The 20063-nt window shown below is 36.5% G+C and overlaps 1 protein-coding gene across 9 annotated transcripts in view; it reads left to right on the top strand.

Annotated features, from left to right (window-relative positions):
- Positions 1-20063, top strand: part of LOC114246912 (uncharacterized) — a 182448-nt gene that overhangs the window by 149424 nt on the left and 12961 nt on the right. For 4 of the 9 annotated variants that reach the window (XM_089730140.1, XM_089730074.1, XM_089729933.1 and 1 more), the window contains 5 exons: positions 673-809; positions 2872-3059; positions 4649-4777; positions 6119-6239; positions 12544-12816. In XM_089730140.1, the coding sequence (XP_089586266.1) occupies positions 673-809; positions 2872-3059; positions 4649-4777; positions 6119-6239; positions 12544-12816 (848 nt within the window). The remainder of the gene's footprint in view (positions 1-672; positions 810-2871; positions 3060-4648; positions 4778-6118; positions 6240-12543; positions 12817-20063) is intronic. The other 5 variants (XM_089730179.1, XM_089730108.1, XM_089729965.1 and 2 more) reach the window with 3 other exon arrangements.

Genomic DNA, 20063 nt, shown 5'->3' with positions numbered 1-20063 from the left:
TTTAAAAAGAAAAATTTTGGTGGCCCGAATATTTTTTGAATTCACGTAATCCTCGGCTAGACTTCTAGGCTCCGAGTGGCTAGAAAATATTTTTCGTCTAATTCAAAAGAATTCTTGTATGAAACTAAAGCTACAAACGTTTACGCTAAAACACAAAACATAGTCCAGACAAACATGACTCAGCAACGATTTATTGGTCCCGTTAATTTATACGGAGCAGCTGAGTTTTTGTTTTTGATCGAAAAGCAATCTGCTCGACATTTGTGTATTAATTAATATTCTGCGATAGGATATTTTAGCCGGTAGTTATTTCGTCTTTTAGAGCTGTCCTTAAATGCAAGCTTATCTTTTTAAAATACAAAATCTTATCTGTTTCTTGTCTGTTTAAAATTTAAAATACCGAAAACCGAGAATACATTGCACGTTGTTAAACTTATTCAATTATATTTTTGTTTCTATTGCTCCTATCGTGACTACACGCCCAGTAGGTGCAAAATTTATTACGTTTTTCTGAATCTTAAAACATATTCAACAAGAGCCGCCCGTAAATATTGCTAATCCCAACAGGAGTTCAAGAAAAAGACCACGTTTAGGCAATTAATTAAATGAAAATGTATGCACGGAATATATAGCTTTGGAAAACTTTCAGTAATTTTTCATTGGTACCCGCAGGCGAGGAGAGCGACACCGCTGAAAATGAAGGTCGGATTTCGTCGGAAAGTTCCCCGATGCGGCAGAGAAGGGGTGGCATTTTGAAGGGTGGCAAGCTGTGGAAGTCCCTGGACACCGACAGGGACCCTAATGAACAGGTAATTGTAAATTAATTGTTAAAGTGATCAGTAGTTAATGTATGGCGATTAACGTTGCACCGTTTGCGTCACGGTCCGAACTACTGCAGTTGCATATTAATTGATTAACTTAAGAAGAAGATTACACGTGGTCATTCATAGAAAAAATTCAGATCCTAAACATTTCATTCCAAAAATTTAGCTTAAGCTTAATGGCTTAAATTTTTCATTTGATTTATAACAGTATTAATAATAGTTATATAATTGTTAGCCTTCATATTGATGATTGACGTTATCATGTTTTATTGACTTGGTTTTGTTCATGTTTTTTGATCGATTTGCTTGATTTCATAATAAATGTCTTAAATAGTTCTTGTTCAAACTACCCTCAAAACTGTTTACACAATACATCAATTTTAATGTAAGCTATATCTTCTATTCACGATTAAAACATTATTTCTTTTACGGGCTTCCGTATGGTGCTATGAAAATTAATATCAGATAAAAAATAGTATTGTGTTGCAACGAACCCACTGTTTAACGAATCCGCGTTGGATTGGGAAGTTAGTTAATTTTTTCGACGTCTAATAAAGATGAATGATGCATTCTCCAACAGAAATACGTTTCTAGAAAAAATAAGAGATTCACTTAAGAATATACTCTGTATTATTACTACTACTACAATGATTCAAATAATAGAATGAAGGCTTAGTGCCATATATACATACATATATAATATAACTTGAGATATAATGTGGTTTGAAGTGAAGCATATTTGTGATCGTGCATTCCCTTGCCGGTTTCGGTAACGTCAACCTAATTCTACTGTCAAATGATTTTTCTTGGTGTCTTCATGTGACTAAAATATAAAATTTTAGCTCTAAATGTTTAGATAAGTTGTTTATTTTGATGGCGTTCTTTACACACACTTATAGGTTATATAAGGCGGCAATTTCTGGTTGGTAGGTATCCAGTTTTATATCACAGTTCCCTTTGCCTTCACACGTATCTTGTGCACTAGCCATCTTCGGTCCGAGCGATTGGCATCTCGTGATTCCTAAATGAAAGTCTCAAAAACTTATCCCTTCATATGCCTCCGTAGAGCATCCCTAAATCTCAAATATCAATCATAATTGGGTCTATATTATATTTTTTAGTCGCGACTAAAGCTCGTTAGTTGAAGAAACGCGCCAGTTGGAATTTCGTTAGACATAATTAATTACATTGGTAATATGGAGTGGCGCTTCGTAATTTATGGACTGCTGCGTTGAATTTTAAAAGTTAGGCAAATATTACTTGATGAAAATCGATATAAAATCGATATAAAAAAGCAGTACTACTTAATTTTATTAGAGTCCCAAGAAATCCCAAGAGAGAGAAGTCCCAAGAAATCCGCCGCTGCAACCTAATTCTACCTCACCCGTGTTTTCTATAGGCAAAGATCGCATTCTACATCCAGCATACTCCATCAACTACAACTATTATTCATTAGAGTAATTTTCTAATTAAAAAGACTGAAACACGTTTGATTTTCCAGTGATAAATAATTGAATATATCACTCACCGGCCTATACACTATCGTTCGATTCTTAGATCTGTTGGTAAGCAAAATCACGAAGAAAAGAAGTCACTGTCGCATTTATAATAGTAAATTAAATGTATCCTAGTGTGAACTAGTAGTAGTGTGAACTTATTTATAGTTAAACTGGATTCCATCCAAATTCATTTTTAGTCATTTCGGCGTTAATAAACCAGCATGAACCATCCAAACATGTAAGCGTTCAAAATGATATTAGTAAAGATTATTATGTGCTATCATCCCCAGTTTAGAACTGTTTCGTATCCATAAAACCTAAATGAAGAAAGCTAAATGAAGGTTTTTGGTCATGTCTCCTGTTATTGGCAAATATGATCAAGTTAGCTTTCTTCGATTGTACTTTACTTATTTGATTTCTTTTTCGTTCGAGTTTCATAAAAAATTTTTATCTCCTGTACCATTTTCCTGAGATAGTATCAAATAACGCAGGAGAAAATAGAAATACACATTATTAATCTATTTAATACTGATAAAATTACGTGACAGACGGACGACCAAAGATCTACGACGGCGAGTGACGAGGACGGCTCCGCCAACCCTCGCTCCGTGAGATTCGTCGAGAGGCCCAAGGACCGATCCGAAGAAGAGCCGCCTGTCAAAATCGAGTCCGAACCCCAGCATTCATCGGATACCGAACTTCTCCCAAAGGAATACAATACGACTTCTGGAAACAGGTTATTTCATAAGCATTGTGTAATGTTTTTGTTTACACATAAAATCATTGAATAAACAAAATTATATATTCTAACCGATCAGTTAGTACTAATCAAACGTCGACGAACCACACCATATTCGTTTGCGACCAGGAAAACAGTATATAGTATTCGAAACGTCGTCAATAATATATTCCTAATAAAAATAGCGAGATTAAATCGTAAAAGTAGTAATGACAGCGACCGAATCTGAACTAACGAAAACCGAATAAAATACCGAATTTGATACATATCGATGCCTCCAATGAACACTACTACTCTATCTCAAAATTTTGAAATTTTCGTTTTACACGCAAATCGCTTCACTATTTTAAAAGTATTACAAATCATTATTGATGGGGTCCGAAGCAATAATAAAGATTTTATCAACTTTTTTTCGTCTAAACGCTCTTCCTGTAAACCTACGAATTTGGAGTTAGCGTAGTGTTCATTGGAGGCATCGATACAGAAACGAAAACTTTACACATTACTCAAAATTCAATTCAATCAATTAGGGTTTTGGTTAAAAAATTGGTAGAATTTGGTAGAATTTGTAGAAATTGGTAGAAAAAAAGCACTAAGCAGTTCTAGAAGAAACAGGCCAGCATTGCCAGGTACTGAAAGTTTCTAAAATAGTAAGACGTTAAGTGTTCGTTATACATATTATTATCTATCCAGCCTTAACTACGCATCGTATTTAACTACCTAGCGCACGATAAGTACATTTGATTAATTATGATGAGCTCAGCAAATGAATATTATTTTCCGTGTACGTGGAGGTAATATATAATTTTAATTAGTTTTGGCGTTGAGAACGTTTCTGTAATATTCTGTATATTATCGTAACCGCTTAATTGTTGTGCCTCAAACTCGTCTTATAACTTTATTACGATATTTATGCTGGAGTTGAAATTCTGCGGGGAGGTTTTTTTTTTCAAAGCAAACACGTGCCTAACTAGTACATGGTCATGAATGAGATCGATGATACAACAATGATTAATAAAAAAATAAGAAAACAAATTTATAAATTTATGTCATTACTAATATGGTTCAGCGTGCTTAAAGATCTTCTCAGTGGGTCACGTTTCCGATCCGGTGTTAGATTCTGCGAAGCACCGCTCTTGCTAGGGTTCGTGTTAGCAACGTTGTCAGGCTTGAGCCCCGTGAGCTCACCTACTAGTTAAGGTTACACTGAAATAGCCTCTCAAGGCTATCAGTTTAGGTAGGGAAAAAAAAGTGCTTAAAGGCCGCATAAATAATATATATAATATATATCTTAATAATAATAATCATAATCTTCATGTATATGCAGGTTTAAGTGTGAATCAACCTTTGTACGGGAAACTCTACGGCCTAAAGCCAGAAGTACCGTGAACTCAATTTAGAAGACGAATAAGTTAAGCTGAGCTCATTTTGAAGTACCGATAGAAGTTTGAATTAGCTTCATCGTTGCACAAACCTACAATTCCCTGTTCAAACTTAGTCTAAATTTGCAAGGCAGTGGCGTTAATTACTAGGACCACATCAAATAGCTTCCCGTTGTGTCAGTACAATAGAACCGTTGTTCGCAGACTGGAAACACCGCTGATCCTAACCATCAACGCACCGAAACAGAATTCCGCTGTGCAACAGTTGTTCAACAGTGGAAGACCACCGCCGCCAGCCATCGAGCCACAGTTAATTACTTCCGAGACACTGAGGTAGGTTTAAGGGGAAACGCGACTGTCGTGAGATTCGAAATGAGAAATTGAGATTTGAATGATTTAAAAAATAAACTCGAATATCTTCCGTGCAGCGCTAATTGCAGCCTCCGTCGGGGAGGATACTGATTTAAAGAGATCTTTCTGATTTCAATATAGTTCAATCTGACTTATATAATATATTATAGCTTTTGCCTTTCTTTTATATTAACGCGAAAAAAGTTCAGGAAACAAATGGTAGAAATGAAACTTTTGTGTTTTCTAGTGTCACTTTTCAAGTATCATATCCGTTTCATTCAAAATTTTAAAACGGCGCTAAAGTAGTTTTCGCTTCAATATATTTGCTCTGTGTTGCCAACCAAGGCACAAACAGTTTCATAAAGATATTTAATCTGTGTACATAGCGTTTCCTTTTAATGGAGTATAGAATTACTTTTAAATGTTGCACTCATTTAAGACTTACAATGCGTTAGAATAACAAAATATAACGCCAAAAATATATCTGAATGTTTGGATATTTAGTTAATTTCGTAGATTCACCTATAAACGAATACAGCTAAATAGAAAATATTATTTCTTGAAACAAAAATGGAATGTCTATAAAATCAAAATCCGCGTCCAAGAACATTCCGTTCGTTTATATTCAGTGAGACAGGGCTCCCCGCGGTGACGTCCTGAACATCAACAAGTTGCACTGCATCTGAACTTGTTTGCGTCACCTCGCTTCAATGTTATTACAGTATTATAGAGTTAGTTAAACAATTTAAACCCGTTAAAGCAGACACTTTTGTTAATTGAGCGATTTAACAGAGCAGCCTGGAGCTTAGCACTATTAAAGGATCGGAAAACTAATTTATATTTATCAACCGTCGAGCTTACTTAATCTGACTTTAACTGTTTACCGTAAAGATAGTATGTCGTGGATGTTTTCTGGGGAGATTTCGAATAATCAATTCTTCTTAGGGCAATGACCTCTTAGTCTTTTATCGTTAGTTGGAGTCATTAGCGGCTACAACGAAATTGGCGTCTCATCTAGAAACTCAAGATCGAAATTTCCAGTACATTGCATTAATGACTGTTTGTTTCCCTTTGCGCAAAATACAGACAAGACTCTGTTACCAAAACACGTAGCCTTACGTACATCAGCTACTACTTGAAATTTAAGTTCAAGGGAATGGTATTTTAAGCCGTATTGCTGAAGCAGGATGAAATTGTGGTGCGATCGCAACCTCTGACATCAAAATTAGATACAGCGCAAATAAATTTCATTTTATTTGGGGTAGTTTAGAAGAAGGTATCGCTCGCGCTGTACTAGGACATGCAATTATAATATTATATTAGAGCGTGGGATGCCGGTGCCAGGCCAAAGTCGGAGGAAGCAGCCGTGAGACGCGTAGCTGAAAGGAATGCTCTGCGGTGCTCCTTGCTGCGAAGCGAGGCCAGGAAGAAACAACAGCCTAAGGTACGGTCCTAACTAATATACTACACAACGTTTTCTTTAATTTTTATATAGATGAACAGTTGTGCTTAATACAAAGTCAAATACAACACACAATAAAAAACATTCAAGTCGTCGTGGCCTAACAGATAAGACGTCCGATACATTTGTGTTGAGCGATGCATCGGTATTCGAATCTCAGGCGGGTAACAATTTTTCTAATGAAATACGTACTCAACAAATGTTCACGATTGACTTCCACGGTGAAGGAATAACATCGTGTAATAAAAATCAAACCCGCAAAATTATAATTTTACTTCTTACTGGTGGTAGGACCTCTTGTGAGTCCGCGCGGGTGGGCACCACCACCCCGCCTGTTTCTGCCGTGAAGCAGTAATGCGTTTCGGTTTGAAGGGTGGAGCAGCCGTTGTAACTATACTTGAGACCTTAGAGCTTATATCTCAAGGGTGGCGCATTTACGCTGTGGATGTCTATGGGCTCCAGTAACCACTTAACACCATGTGGGCTGTGAGCTCGTCCACCCATTTAAGCAATAAATAAAAATTAAAAAAAAACATCCCGATTACATTTGTAGTAGAATCAATAGTGTGCCTAAGCAAATTTCTAATGATATAAAGCTTCTACTTCATATGCCATCTTCTAATTAATTAATATACTGCACAACGTTTACTTTAATTCTTATATAGATGAACAGTTGTGCTTAATACAAATTCAAATACAACACACAATACAACACGTGCCGATTACATTTGTAGTAGAATCAATAGTGTACCTAAGCAAATTTCTAATGATATAAAGCTTCTTCTTCATGTGCCATCTTCTAAGGAAGGTCGGCCATTGTAAAAGTGACTTGAACTTCAGTTTTGTCAGATATCAGATATAATATATAGCAGAATAGATCTAAACGAAATAAGAATGCTTTTGTCAAACCATTGTATCAGAGTTTTCAATCACGATGCCCTCATACTCTTTAAAACATTACATTTTTTTATTTTTTTTTATTGCCTTTGTAGGCAGACGAGCATACGGCCCACCTGATGGTAAGTGGTCACCGTCGCTCATGGACGTCAGCAATGCCAGGGGCAGAGCCAAGCCGCTGCCTACCATAAAGTACTCTCCGCAAGCCTCGTTTGAAGAAGGACATGTCATAGCGCTCGGAAAACACCATGTATAATATACATACTACTAGTATTTAATATTAAAACATATTTAGGTCTTTGCTTAGAAGTTAAAATGAAAGATTCAGTAACAAGTTATATTATAATATAAAAACGATTACAATCTCTGAGAAATTTGCTCAAAGGTGCACTTCAATATATTTTCACATTAAAAGTTAAACTAAATAAACTAAAACCAATTAATTTATTAAAATTATTACATATTTCAAAAGCATTTCATTTGTTTCAAAACGTTTTTAAACTAGCGCAACTCTTGAAGAACCCAGACGAGGCTTCTGGAGTTATTTGAAGATCCACTTTAAAGTACATTTAAAGTTGGAGATTGTTTTTACTTGAAATTACGAGAAACAACTCATTTCGAGCTTGTAAACCAGGCGGAGAACTGATATAGTTTGTTTTTAGGGCTTAATCCGTTTTGATGAAATTTGTCTGCATTTTTTTTAAAGTTAAACACCGTCCGGCTTAAGTTAAATGTTTTATTCAATTAAATTGTGAATTAGTATATGCCTGGATAGTGGATATTTCATACTCTACTACTGCTTCTGAAAACAGATCAAAAATCGGTTATAGTCATACGTCAGCGTTAATAGTATCAATAGTCATATAAGTTTCGGCATTATTAATATATGAGCCAGATAACCGGGCTAACGGCGTATTAATTGGTAGTCCGATCCCACGGACAACATAACCTGAATGCCATTGTTCACATTGAATCACAAAGTAGAAGGAGTTTTGTTACAGAAAGCATGATTACTCAGAGCAATAGGTAGAATAATCGTAGCCATCAAATGTAAGCCATAGAAAATTTGTTACACTGTAGATAGGTAAAAGAAATAGGGTAGGTACCGCGCGATAATTATCATGAAATTTATATAACTGTTTGAATATACGCGAATGTAAAAGACGAGGATACAATGAAATCTGATAGTTATATTATGAAGGGAACATACAACCATTAGCAACGAACAACAAAAGAAAAAAAAAAACAAGTGGATCGGATCATAAGCTGTGGCTCTGCCGGCTAATACGATTACTGGATAGTAAATTGTTTTATGTTTGTAGATTTCTGTTACGAGCGAAGACAATATCTTGCCTTTTAGTAAAATAAAAGAGTGGAGTAGTACTATAGTTAATACAATAGTAAGACTGTATTAATAAAACATATTCTTAAAATCGATGAGTATGAAGAAATGGATTGACGTAATCGCTTAAATATTTATTCTTTCGAACCCGTTAACCGATTGACTGAATCTGCTATTTTATTGAATACATACCTACACCTAACAATTCAAAGTTACATCAACCATTAAAGAAGACTCTAAGGCGATAGAAAAAATTTACAAGCGAATGAAGATTTTGATACTAAAAGGAGATTTCACAGACAAAAAGCTACTGTGTCCTTTCCAAAAACTAGTAATATGATATCACATTAAGTCAATGGGTGCAGGCAGCGCAGGACCGATCTTTGTGGCGAGGCTTGGGGGAGGCTTATGACCAGCAGTGAACGTCTGTGGGCTGATAGAATAAAAAAGTTAATATATTTTAACACATTATTTTGTGTCATTTTTACATTTTATTGTGTCTTATCTATGAGCCTACTCAAAACAAATGAATGCTTCCCTATATTCGTTGATAGTGAATTCGATTTAGTGTATACATTTTACATTATGTTTTGCAATTGATGTTTAGCTTGACGTGAAAATATACGAGGATCACTATCCAAGTACTCTATTTAGTTATTTGAACTATATTGCTCGATAATTTTTTGAAAAAAAAAACCAGCATGGGAGTGCTAATTTTAATTTGAATTAAGATCCATTACAACTACTATAAAAATAAAAATAAAACACGTGTGGCACTCGGGGACTGCCGCGGTAAAGCTTATTACATAGCATTTTTTATCAACTTATGCAATTATAATTAGACAATAATAATTTAATGTTAAAACAATAATAAAATAAGGCCACGGTACATTTATAAACATTAACAAAAGCATAACATTTACTGTCTCCTCATTCACACTCATAAGCTAGACCGCGCGAGAGAGAAATGGGCAGACTTTTCATGATGCGTATGCATTGCGACGTCACGCCGCGCGCTTATTCACAAACACTACACGAGCGCAACGAGTGAATGTATTGAACGCGAGCTACATGGTAGGCGGAGTGGGGGGTGTCAGGTTATATTTTCGTTACGGAATTTCTTGATTCGGTCGCCGCGCTCATAGCTCGCGATAAATAGTTTAAAAGCATATGCAATAGTTTAAAAGCAATCTAAAATAAAAAGCAATCTAAAAGAGATGGTGTTTTACTAGCATGCTGTTGCAGTATCAAAAGGTAACCCTATTATTAACGAAAATTGTTTGAAGCTCCTCTCAGTTGCCGTATCATATATTTAATTTTATTAAATTTCCGCTATGATTTACTTACACGTTAAGTATTGAATGTAATTTAATTTCCAAAATAGCTATTAGGTACTGACAGGTAAAAAAAACAACGATATTCTCGTTATGAATTTTCCCGTATTATGAACTCTGTGGAGCACGAATCTCCACTTTCATTATATATAACGTATCCAATATGAATTTCCTGTAATTAATTGTTCGTTTATAATAAATGAGTTGAGCGGAAGCTATGAAAGTAATTCGTTACGCATGACTCACGTTCTTATTTTAAAAACGTTTTTACATCAAAAATGTTTTGATAAAAATAAAATTAAAACACTGAAATCTAATGAGATGATATCCAATATGTTTGAGTTTTAGTTTGAATGCCCTTGTGTATATATATTAATTAATTTACTCTGTATAATTAATGAATCAATAACGAATTATGTAGGTGTAAAAAAGTGTAAGTGCCAGGTACGAAATAAGCAATATTATCTGTTATTTTCGGTGAAAAAATATCATACAAATTACATTATAGGCATATGGTGCTCCACAACGAATATATCAAGGCAAAATGTGGCTGTGATATAGATCATATTAAAAATCTGAAAAATAAAGTTAGTAGGTACGTAATTAGTAGTTAAATACATTTTTTTTTTTACATCTTAGATAGGTGGACATGCTCACAACTGGTGTTAAGTGGTTACTGGAGCCCATAGACATTTACAACGTAAATGCGCCATCCACCTTGAGATAAAAGTTCTAAGGTCTCAGTATAATTACTAATTTTTTTTTCATTAAGGTACAGATTGTTCACCACGTGCCAAAGAGAGCTTAATGAAAGTGGTATCATAGAAAAGTACCTGTAACTATTTATTAATCTGTGATTTGGCGGAGGAAAATGTATTCACTTAATTCGTACGACCAGTATTGATAAGTTTACTGCAACGACGGGTGCTGGAGTGTCCTGTGAGCCCCCATGGGTAGGTGCTGCCTATTTCTGCCGTGAGGAGGCAGCCGTTTTACTGTAAAATTCAAGTCATTTGTGGTAGGACGTGTTGTGAGTCTGCACGGGTAGGTACCACCACCCTGCCTATTTCTGCCGTGAAGCAGTAATGCGTTTTGGTTTGAAGGGTGGGGCCGCCGTTGTAACTATACTGAGACCTTAGAATTTATATTTCAAGGTGGGTGGCGCATTTACGTTGTAGGTTTCTATACGCTCCAGTAACCACTTAACTCCAGGTGGGCTGTGAGCTCGTTCACACAATTGCGAAAAAAAACTTGTCGAACAATAAAAACCAGCAATAAATATTTCTTTCGTGTTAATGTAGGTAAATGTAAATTGCGGAGGTAGAGTGGCATCCGCTTTCAAAATCGAATTATCCACTGGACTCGATTGCCAGTATTTATTTTAAATTTCTACCCCTGGGTCGTTGCACCCTAGAAAAATATAGAATATTCAAACTAGCCACGAGTAGTGCGGATAGCATACGTTATTGTCCAATTTACTAGGTATAGGTTGAAATATCGTGCAATGCTAATGTTCCCGGTCATCATTCTCGTCGAACCCGTCGACGAGTAAACTAACCCACAGACACAGCCCACTGAGTTTCTCACCGTATCTTCTCAGTGGGTCGTGTTTCCGTTTCTGATCCGGTGGTAGATTCTGCGAAGCACGGCTCTTTCCAGGGCTCCTGTTAGCAACGTCGTCAGGTTTGAGCCCCCCTACTAGTTAAGGTTACGCTGAAATAGCCTCTCAAGGCTACCAGCATAGGTAGGAAAAAAAGCTAATGTTCAAGCATATATTGTTGACAAGCATTTTTTCAGACACAACCAACTTATAAAAAAATGAGTCATAGCTTAAAACTTGAACATCGCTTAAACATGAATTGCTTTTAAATTTAAATCTGATTGCCCGAACACAAAGAGCGGCTGGCAGGGATTAAGCGCTAGCTCGTGTTTCGAAATTTAGTAACAACTTCTTGCAACTACAGCGCGCCTTTGGAAATTGAGATTTTTTATTTGGAAGTTTATTACTTTTCACTGTATAATGTTGATGAAACATATATTTTGGTAAAATATAAACATATATGGACACGAGCTCACGGCACACCTGGTGTATAAAGGCTAAAAGAGCCCAGATACATTAACAATGTAAATGCCTTTACTCAGCTTAAGCCGTGAGTTGTAAGTCTCAATTTTATATTACAACGGCTTTCTCACTCTTCAAACTGAAGCGCGTTTCTGTTTCGCAGCAGAAATAGACGGGATGACGTTTGCTGTCTGCGCAAACTTACAAATACAACAATAATAGACTATGCAAGTCGTAAAGAAGATTACTACAGCCCTATATTAACTATTACTTCTTTGATTGTATTTAAAAGGAGGGATTACAATAGTGCCGGAGCGAGACGGACAATATCTAAATATTACGAAGTATTTAGTAATCCTAAAGCAATTTTTTTATTTTTTATTGCCTAGATGTGTGGACGAGTTCACAGCACACTTGGTGTTAAGTGGTTACTGGAGCCCATAGACATCTACAACGTAAATGCGCCACCCACCTTGAGATATAAGTTCTAAGGTCTCAAGTATAGTTACAGCAGCTGCCCCACCCTTCAAACCGAAACGCATTACTGCTTCACGGCAGAAATAGGCAGGGTGGTGGTACCCACCCGCGCGGACTCACAAGAGGTCCTACCACCAGTAAGAAGTAAAATGTAAAAAAATAATTTTCGAACAGCAGGAGACAACGTCACTGGCCGAAAGAATCCGTCTGTTAACATGTGACGTCGAGGATGAACCGGAAGAGCAACGCGCTTCGCCAGCCAGCCAAAATAACTCTGACAAGTTATCCGACAAGTCCAGCGAGAAATCGTTCAACAGCCTCGATAAAAGCAATGAGAAGGCTTTCGGGAGTGCCTCCTCAAGTTCCTCATCTTCCACTCTGTCTGCACCGGTACCGATGCGCCACCAGCCCCCGGACTTAGGAGATGTGCACCAGGATCCCCCAAAGGTACTCAACTAAGAGTTTTAGCTATTTATACATATATTTTCTATCTATCTATCTATCTATATTTAGCTGTCTTTAAATAACATCTAAAAAAAGCTTTACAGCGCGGCATCGCTGCACTAATGGTATTGTTGATGGTATTGAGCGAAGATATCAATTTGAAATCATGTTGGTCGTACGCTATTTTTTTTGTATTGAATAAAAGTCAAGCTTACAGCTTTCTTAATACTCGTATTGTCTAGACCGTAAAAGCCGCAAACCGAAGCAACCGCCCACTTAAAAACAGAGGGCGAAGTCTCCATAAAGTTGGAATAAAACGACTCTTCAAACTTTCATTACTACGAAATATATAAACTAAAAACAAATCATTGATGCACTGACTGTAAGGCTGAATGGAAAATAAATGTTTGTTCGAGGGGCTCGTTCCCTTTTCAGCCTTTTTATCGTTCTGGCTCCATCGCCGCTACCTTCGTTAACATGATGCTCGAATAAAACTGAAATATGCAGAATTTCCTGTACATTTTTCAATAAAACTAAAATGAAAAAGATATTCAACAACAACACTTATATTTTATATGTACATACAAAAACTATACACAAATAACTTTTTGAACTGATATATCTTTTGGGCCTATCATTTCTTTTCATTCATTATCCGGTGCAGTACTATTTTTTTATTTGTTTTTTTTTTTTATATTTCCCCTGCCTATTTCGCTGGTAGCTTAAGCAGCATTTTCCGGCTACGAGTGGACGGGTATATTTTTTATTAATCCACTAACTTAAGTACTATGGTACTACTTTAGCATTTAGTTAATTTAGAAACTTAGGTATACATCAAATTGACCTGTTACATTTCAACAAATCTATACTAATATATAAATCTATAGTGGTTTTTACGGATGTTCCGTTATAACTACTGAACCATGCATCCGATTGGCTTCAAACTTAGTATCCATGTTGAAAATACATGTACTTAATGGATAGACTATTTATATGAGTGTTGGAATCTTTTGGTATTACTGTTTTGTATTCTATTATATATACTGATTCACATTTAGGTAAAAACAGATCTTAAGGGATTCAAGATCAAACGATCTTCAAAGGCTTTGTGTATTGGTAAACGTCAAAAACTGAGCTGAACATCTTTTAAATATGATCAAGATTTTTATTGCCCTTGCAAACGTCCATAGTAACATTTGCACAACATAATGATTTAAATGCGCTGATTTAATCGATAGAAGTTACGCGAAGTCTCATTAACACTTTAAAATAACTGCTGCTTGTAACACACTCGCATACCCACAATATAATAGAATATCTACATACCGAGCTAATTAAGTATTAAAAAATATATTGGATCCAAATTAGGGCTGGGAAATATTTTTCGTTGGTTCTTAATAACGCTGGCGCATATAATTAATTACCATATTGCTTTGGTGTCCAGAGCAACCTAAATACTGTTATGGGCTGGGGTTAGGGATAAATAAAACTTTCACCGAAGTACCTACAAATTAAAACTATTAAACACTAAGAACACTTTACAATTCGTAATTCAGTTCTTCCGGTTCGCTTCGGGTGATCCGGTCGCTGTTTCGCTTCGAGTAAAACCGATTAGTAACTAATTTCGTGTTATATCTGCAACGCTTTTATAGTCGATACAACATCTCTACAATTGTCCAGAACAATTCCAGCAAGACCAGTCGTTTCGATGTGTTTCCGTTATTTGATAATAGATGGCGTTACTCTTGCCGGCGTAACAATACCATAAAACTTTAATTTAAATTATTTTTAATTTAAATAACGAACGTTTAGAATATTATGTCAATATTTTCAACAAGAATAACAGGTACGAGATATGTACGTTTAAAAAAATATTAAATAAAATATTTATTAAATTAGCAGTATTGTATGTGTTCGATGATCGTGTTACCTACTGAAAAATTAGTAATTACTTCTAAATCACACTAACTGCTATTTATTTTTAATAATTTATTTTATAACAAATGTTCTAATTAGCAGCTTTACTTGTACATAATACCTAGTCAGGTCATAAGTATTGTCACACAGTAAAAACTTTTCTTTTAGAATGCTGGCCACAAAAAAGTTTATTGAATTCGAATTTCGAATTGTTCATGAAAATAAAAATGTATACTTTTAGAATTTTACTCATTTTTAAATATGGAGTGGACGCTTAAAGAAGACCGTGTTGCAGTTATTGCGTTGCACCGTTGCGGTTGCGCGCCAATTCAAATTTTTAACATACTGAAAAATTTGAATATAACCAAAAGATTCGTTTATCGTACCATCAAACGATACAATGAAGACTCTAGTGTAGATGACAGGTCAAGAAGTGGTCGCCCTCGGTCTGTTAGGACTCCAGCAGTGATAAAAGCTGTGAAGGCGCGAATTCAAAGAAATCCCAAACGTAAGCAGAAACTGTTGGCCCTTCAGATGCGGTTAAGCAGAACCACGGTGAAAAGGGTGTTAAATGAAGACTTAGGGCTTCGGGCATATCGAAGAAAAACAGGACATCGTTTGAATGCTCGTCTAATGGACCTGAGACTGAAGAGATGCCGCGCTTTGTTGAAGCGGTACGCGGGAAAAAAATATCGGGAAATTCTTTTTTCGGATGAAAAAATTTTTACTGTAGAAGAGAGCTACAACAAACAAAATGATAAGGTGTACGCACACAGTAGTGAAGAAGCGAGCAACCGTATTCCGCGTGTCCAACGAGGTAATTTTCCATCCTCGCTCATGGTATGGTTGGGAGTTTCTTATTGGGGCTTAACAGAGGTACATTTTTGTGAGAAAGGTGTAAAAACGAATGCAGTTGTGTATCAAAATACAGTCCTGACGAACCTTGTGGAACCTGTTTCTCATACCATGTTCAATAACAGGCACTGGGTATTCCAACAAGATTCGGCGCCAGCTCATAGAGCGAAGAGCACACAAGACTGGCTGGCGGCGCGTGAAATCGACTTCATCCGGCACGAAGACTGGCCCTCCTCCAGTCCAGATTTGAATCCGTTAGATTACAAGATATGGCAACACTTGGAGGAAAAGGCGTGCTCAAAGCCTCATCCCAATTTGGAGTCACTCAAGACATCCTTGATTAAGGCAGCCGCCGATATTGACATGGACCTCGTTCGTGCTGCGATAGACGACTGGCCGCGCAGATTGAAGGCCTGTATTCAAAATCACGGAGGTCATTTTGAATAAACTTTAGTGTCATAAGAATCTATGTTTTGTTAAGTTCATTTTGGTATATGAATGGTTACATAATGAATAAACTTGTTTCAATTATTTTACATTAAACATGTGACAGAATTTATGACCTGACCAGGTATATTACTGGACAACAGGCAAACAATAAATACCATTTAACACAAAACTACTGAGCCATCAAAAGAATATTCATATCACAAATGCATTGCGGTAGGTTAATTCTAAGAAATATACGGTACAAATAATAAACATTAATCGCTAATTTAGATTTGTTAACTCCCATATTATCGCAACATCCATAAGTACGCACGAATCATATCAAATTACCTTTTGTACGGCACGTCTAATGACCCCTAATATATCGTCACAAAGTACTCGATATTGTAAACATATTAATGTGTCTCTCCTCTCGTAAATAATATCATGTTTCTATATTATGATGCGTGATGCTTGGATCGCCCACATTTATTATGATTCAGGCTATGGCCACTAATGCAGGCAAAATGACATGTCTTTACTACAAGTCATTGTTTATCTTAACCCAATAGGTATATGGCTCTAATAGAGAATAAAAAAAAGAAAACGCCCAAACGACAGTATTTAAGGTTCCTGAAATTTCCCAAAATAAATAATAAAACATAATAAAATGAATGTAACTAAATAAAAAAATATAAATAAACAAAGTTCTGAATTGTCTAAGTCTATTGAAAAATCCGTAAAGGTAACGAAAAAAATTGATATCGCTTTCGATAATGTTCCTGCTACAATTATCATTATTATCAGCTCCCAGATGCCCACTGCTGGACATAGGCCTCCCCCAAGGTTAGTCCTAATGACCCGTCCTGCGCAGCTTGCGTCCAGCGGATTTCCGCGAATTTAAGCAGGCTATCCACCTCGTGGGAGGGCTATCCATGATATGCTTTCTGGTGCGAAGTCACCAGTCGAGAACTCTTCGGCCTCAAAGGCCATCTCTTCTACGAGCAATGTGACTTGCCCACTGCCAGATTGTGAAATCACAATCGTTAACATGATGCTCGTGAAATCACAATCTGGCAATAGTTTGGATTATGTCAGTTACCACGATTCTTCTGTGAATCTCCTTATTCCTGTTATGCTGCTATAAAACACACAAACTCAATTACACTCAGTATGACTACTTTGATTAACAAGTTTAATGTCTACTAGCGACCCGCCCTCGCTTCGCTTTGGAAACTGTTATTCATTATTGATTTCTCCACTATTTAATGAATGTTATTATACACATAAACCTTCCTCTTCAATCGCTCTATCTATTAAAAAAACTGCATCAAAATACGTTGCGTAGTTTTAAAGATTTACGCATACATAGGGATTAGGGACATAGAAAGCGACTTTGTTTTATACTATGTAGTAATATGATTTACATTAGCTGTTATACACACGCTTTTCATTTTTAATATCATTTCGATGTTTCTCGAATCGCGGCTATGCCGGAACAGATTAAACAAATAAACTTTGGTGTAGTACTTTGGTTCTATGTTTTAGTACTTTAGTTCTATTGTTTGTCCGTGGTGTTTTGCTGGATGTCCTTAAATAAATAAATAAATGTACATGTATGCAACAGAGAGAAACGGATGTTTCTGAAATAAGTTGTAACAGGTGAAGTAGTAACAAATAATCGGGGTTAAAGTATGAAATTGCCGATTTATTGTAAATGACAAAGAACCTTCATGGTTTGAGATTTTTGAGTGAAACTTTTTTCAAACGGTACCTGTGAGGAGATTCTTCTTTTAAAAAATGTTCAACATTCGATTAACGACTTTCAGTTGTTTTTTTTATCAGCTCAGACAATAAAGATGGATACTTCGAAAATTCGAGGGATTTTGGAATACGAGTTCCGACGCGGAACTAACGCAGAAACAGCTCGCAATATCAATGTTGCCTTTGGAAAGGGGACTGCTAATGAACGCACCGTGCGGTTTTGGTTTAAACGCTTTTGTGATGGAAATTTTGATTTGAAGAACGAACCACGTGGGAGACCACCCACACAATGACATGTGAATAACAATGAATTGAAAGAGATGGTGGAAGCCGATCCGAGCCAAACCCAGGAATCATGATTTAAAGTTATCTTACCAACAATATTGACTCATTTGCGTCAAATTAATAAATACTTTTTTTTTATGAAAAATGGGTGCCTTATGATTTGACTGATCTGCAGAAAGAAACGCGTGTTGAAACTTCCGTTTCCTTGTTGAATCGATACAGAAATGAAGGAATTTTGGATCGAATCGTGAGATATAATGACAAGTGGATTCTTTACGATAACTGTAAGCAAAAAATGCAATGGCTGACCCCAGGTCAAATGCTGTAACAGTGTCCTAAAGCAAAGCTTAAAAATAAAAAGGTAATGGTAACTGTTTCGTGGTTTCAGCACGGCATTATTTACTATAGTTTTCTCCGATCTGGGCAAGCAATAACGGCAGATGTCTACTGTGTCGAACTCCGAACAATGAAAGCAAAACTTGCAGTGAAACAGCCCCGACTCATGAACTTCCTTCGTAGGAACATGGTCCTACCACCAGTGGGGTGGTAGGACTCATAAGAGGTCCTACCACCTACTGGTGGTAGGACACAAAGTTTATGACTTTTGGTAGGTTTTCAGATGTTTTGTTGTTTGTTTATAAGCAGTAATATTTTATAAATTAAAACCTCGCCCTACGTAAAATAGGAAGTCTTGTTTTTCAACAGCTCCAACTAACGCATTTTCTGTTCACAATTATAAACTACTAGCCGTACTCGCCCGCTTCGCTGGGCATTTAAAATTAACATTGTTATTTATTGTCATTATTATTTGGGAGTTCAACACTCATATAAATCCTATCCATTAAGTACATGTATTTTCTAGATGGATACCAAGTTTCAAGTCAATCAGATGCATGGTTCAGTAGATATAATGGAACATCCGTAAAAACCACTGTAGATTTATATATTAATATAGATATGACTAGACCATTTTCCGATAACTATTACTTGTTTATTAAAATCATACATTTATTGTCATTTTTAAAAACCGTTCTCTGTCATACAACGTAATCTGTAAATGCGAAACTGTCGTACGACAGTTTCAGTAAAACATGTAAAATGACGAACAGAAACACAAACCAGTTAGAGCTGTTATAGATTTTATAACAATACTGTACTTAGGTCAAGTAAGGAAACTAGTCCGCGGTCTGCTTAGTTTTGGGCAGTTACTCACGCTCATACTGGCTCATAGAAACCAAAAGCGTGAATTTTGCTGTCCCTGAAACTAGAGATCTTAATTGTATTATATATTGTACGATATTATTTCAGTACGTTATATTTATTACAATAATATCTTATGAACTACAATAACTTAAAAAAAGGGATTAAAAATACAATTAATAATAAAAAATATTATACAAAAAATAGATGACAGTGTCTCCGACGCCAGTCATAATAATATGTGGTTAAGGCTCCAGAATAAGAAATCTCAAAATTCATTTCTGCACGAGGCCCCTTTATTTTAGAGATATGAGATGGTATGATTTCTGCGCTTATAGGGCACGCGGGGTATGTGGGTCTTGACGGTCACAGATGTAGAAAGCGGACCGCCGGCCAACGGATGTTTTAGGGTCACACCCACCAAACAACTCCTCTTGCACTCTCTCACCCCCGGTTGGTCTCCGTCCGGGGTCAGAACCCGGGCAGAGTAGCGGGCTTCCCACGGTCAATACTACAGCCAGACTCGCGGCGCCACCCCGAGGGACCCCACACCCGAACGATAGGTCGCCGAGGCGATTGTCGACGCCGGTCTCCGCGGTACGGCGCGGCGGCGGCCGTAGTTCTAAAATTATATTACATTATCATTGTTTATTCTCAAGTATATTATAGTAGTATAATGATGATATGTATTGCTTAATGGCTGTCTTAACCATCATTTCGCGCATCGGGCGTTTGCTTTATGGCAGAAATAGGCAGGATGGTAGTACCAACTAGTTCGGGCTCACAATACACCTTACTTT

Source organism: Bombyx mandarina, chromosome 01 (assembly GCF_030267445.1).
Source record: "Bombyx mandarina strain Sakado chromosome 01, ASM3026744v2".
NCBI classification, from domain to species: Eukaryota; Metazoa; Arthropoda; class Insecta; order Lepidoptera; family Bombycidae; genus Bombyx; species Bombyx mandarina.
Note: the sequence above shows the minus strand (reverse complement) of the source record. Positions and strands in the feature narration are given on the sequence as shown.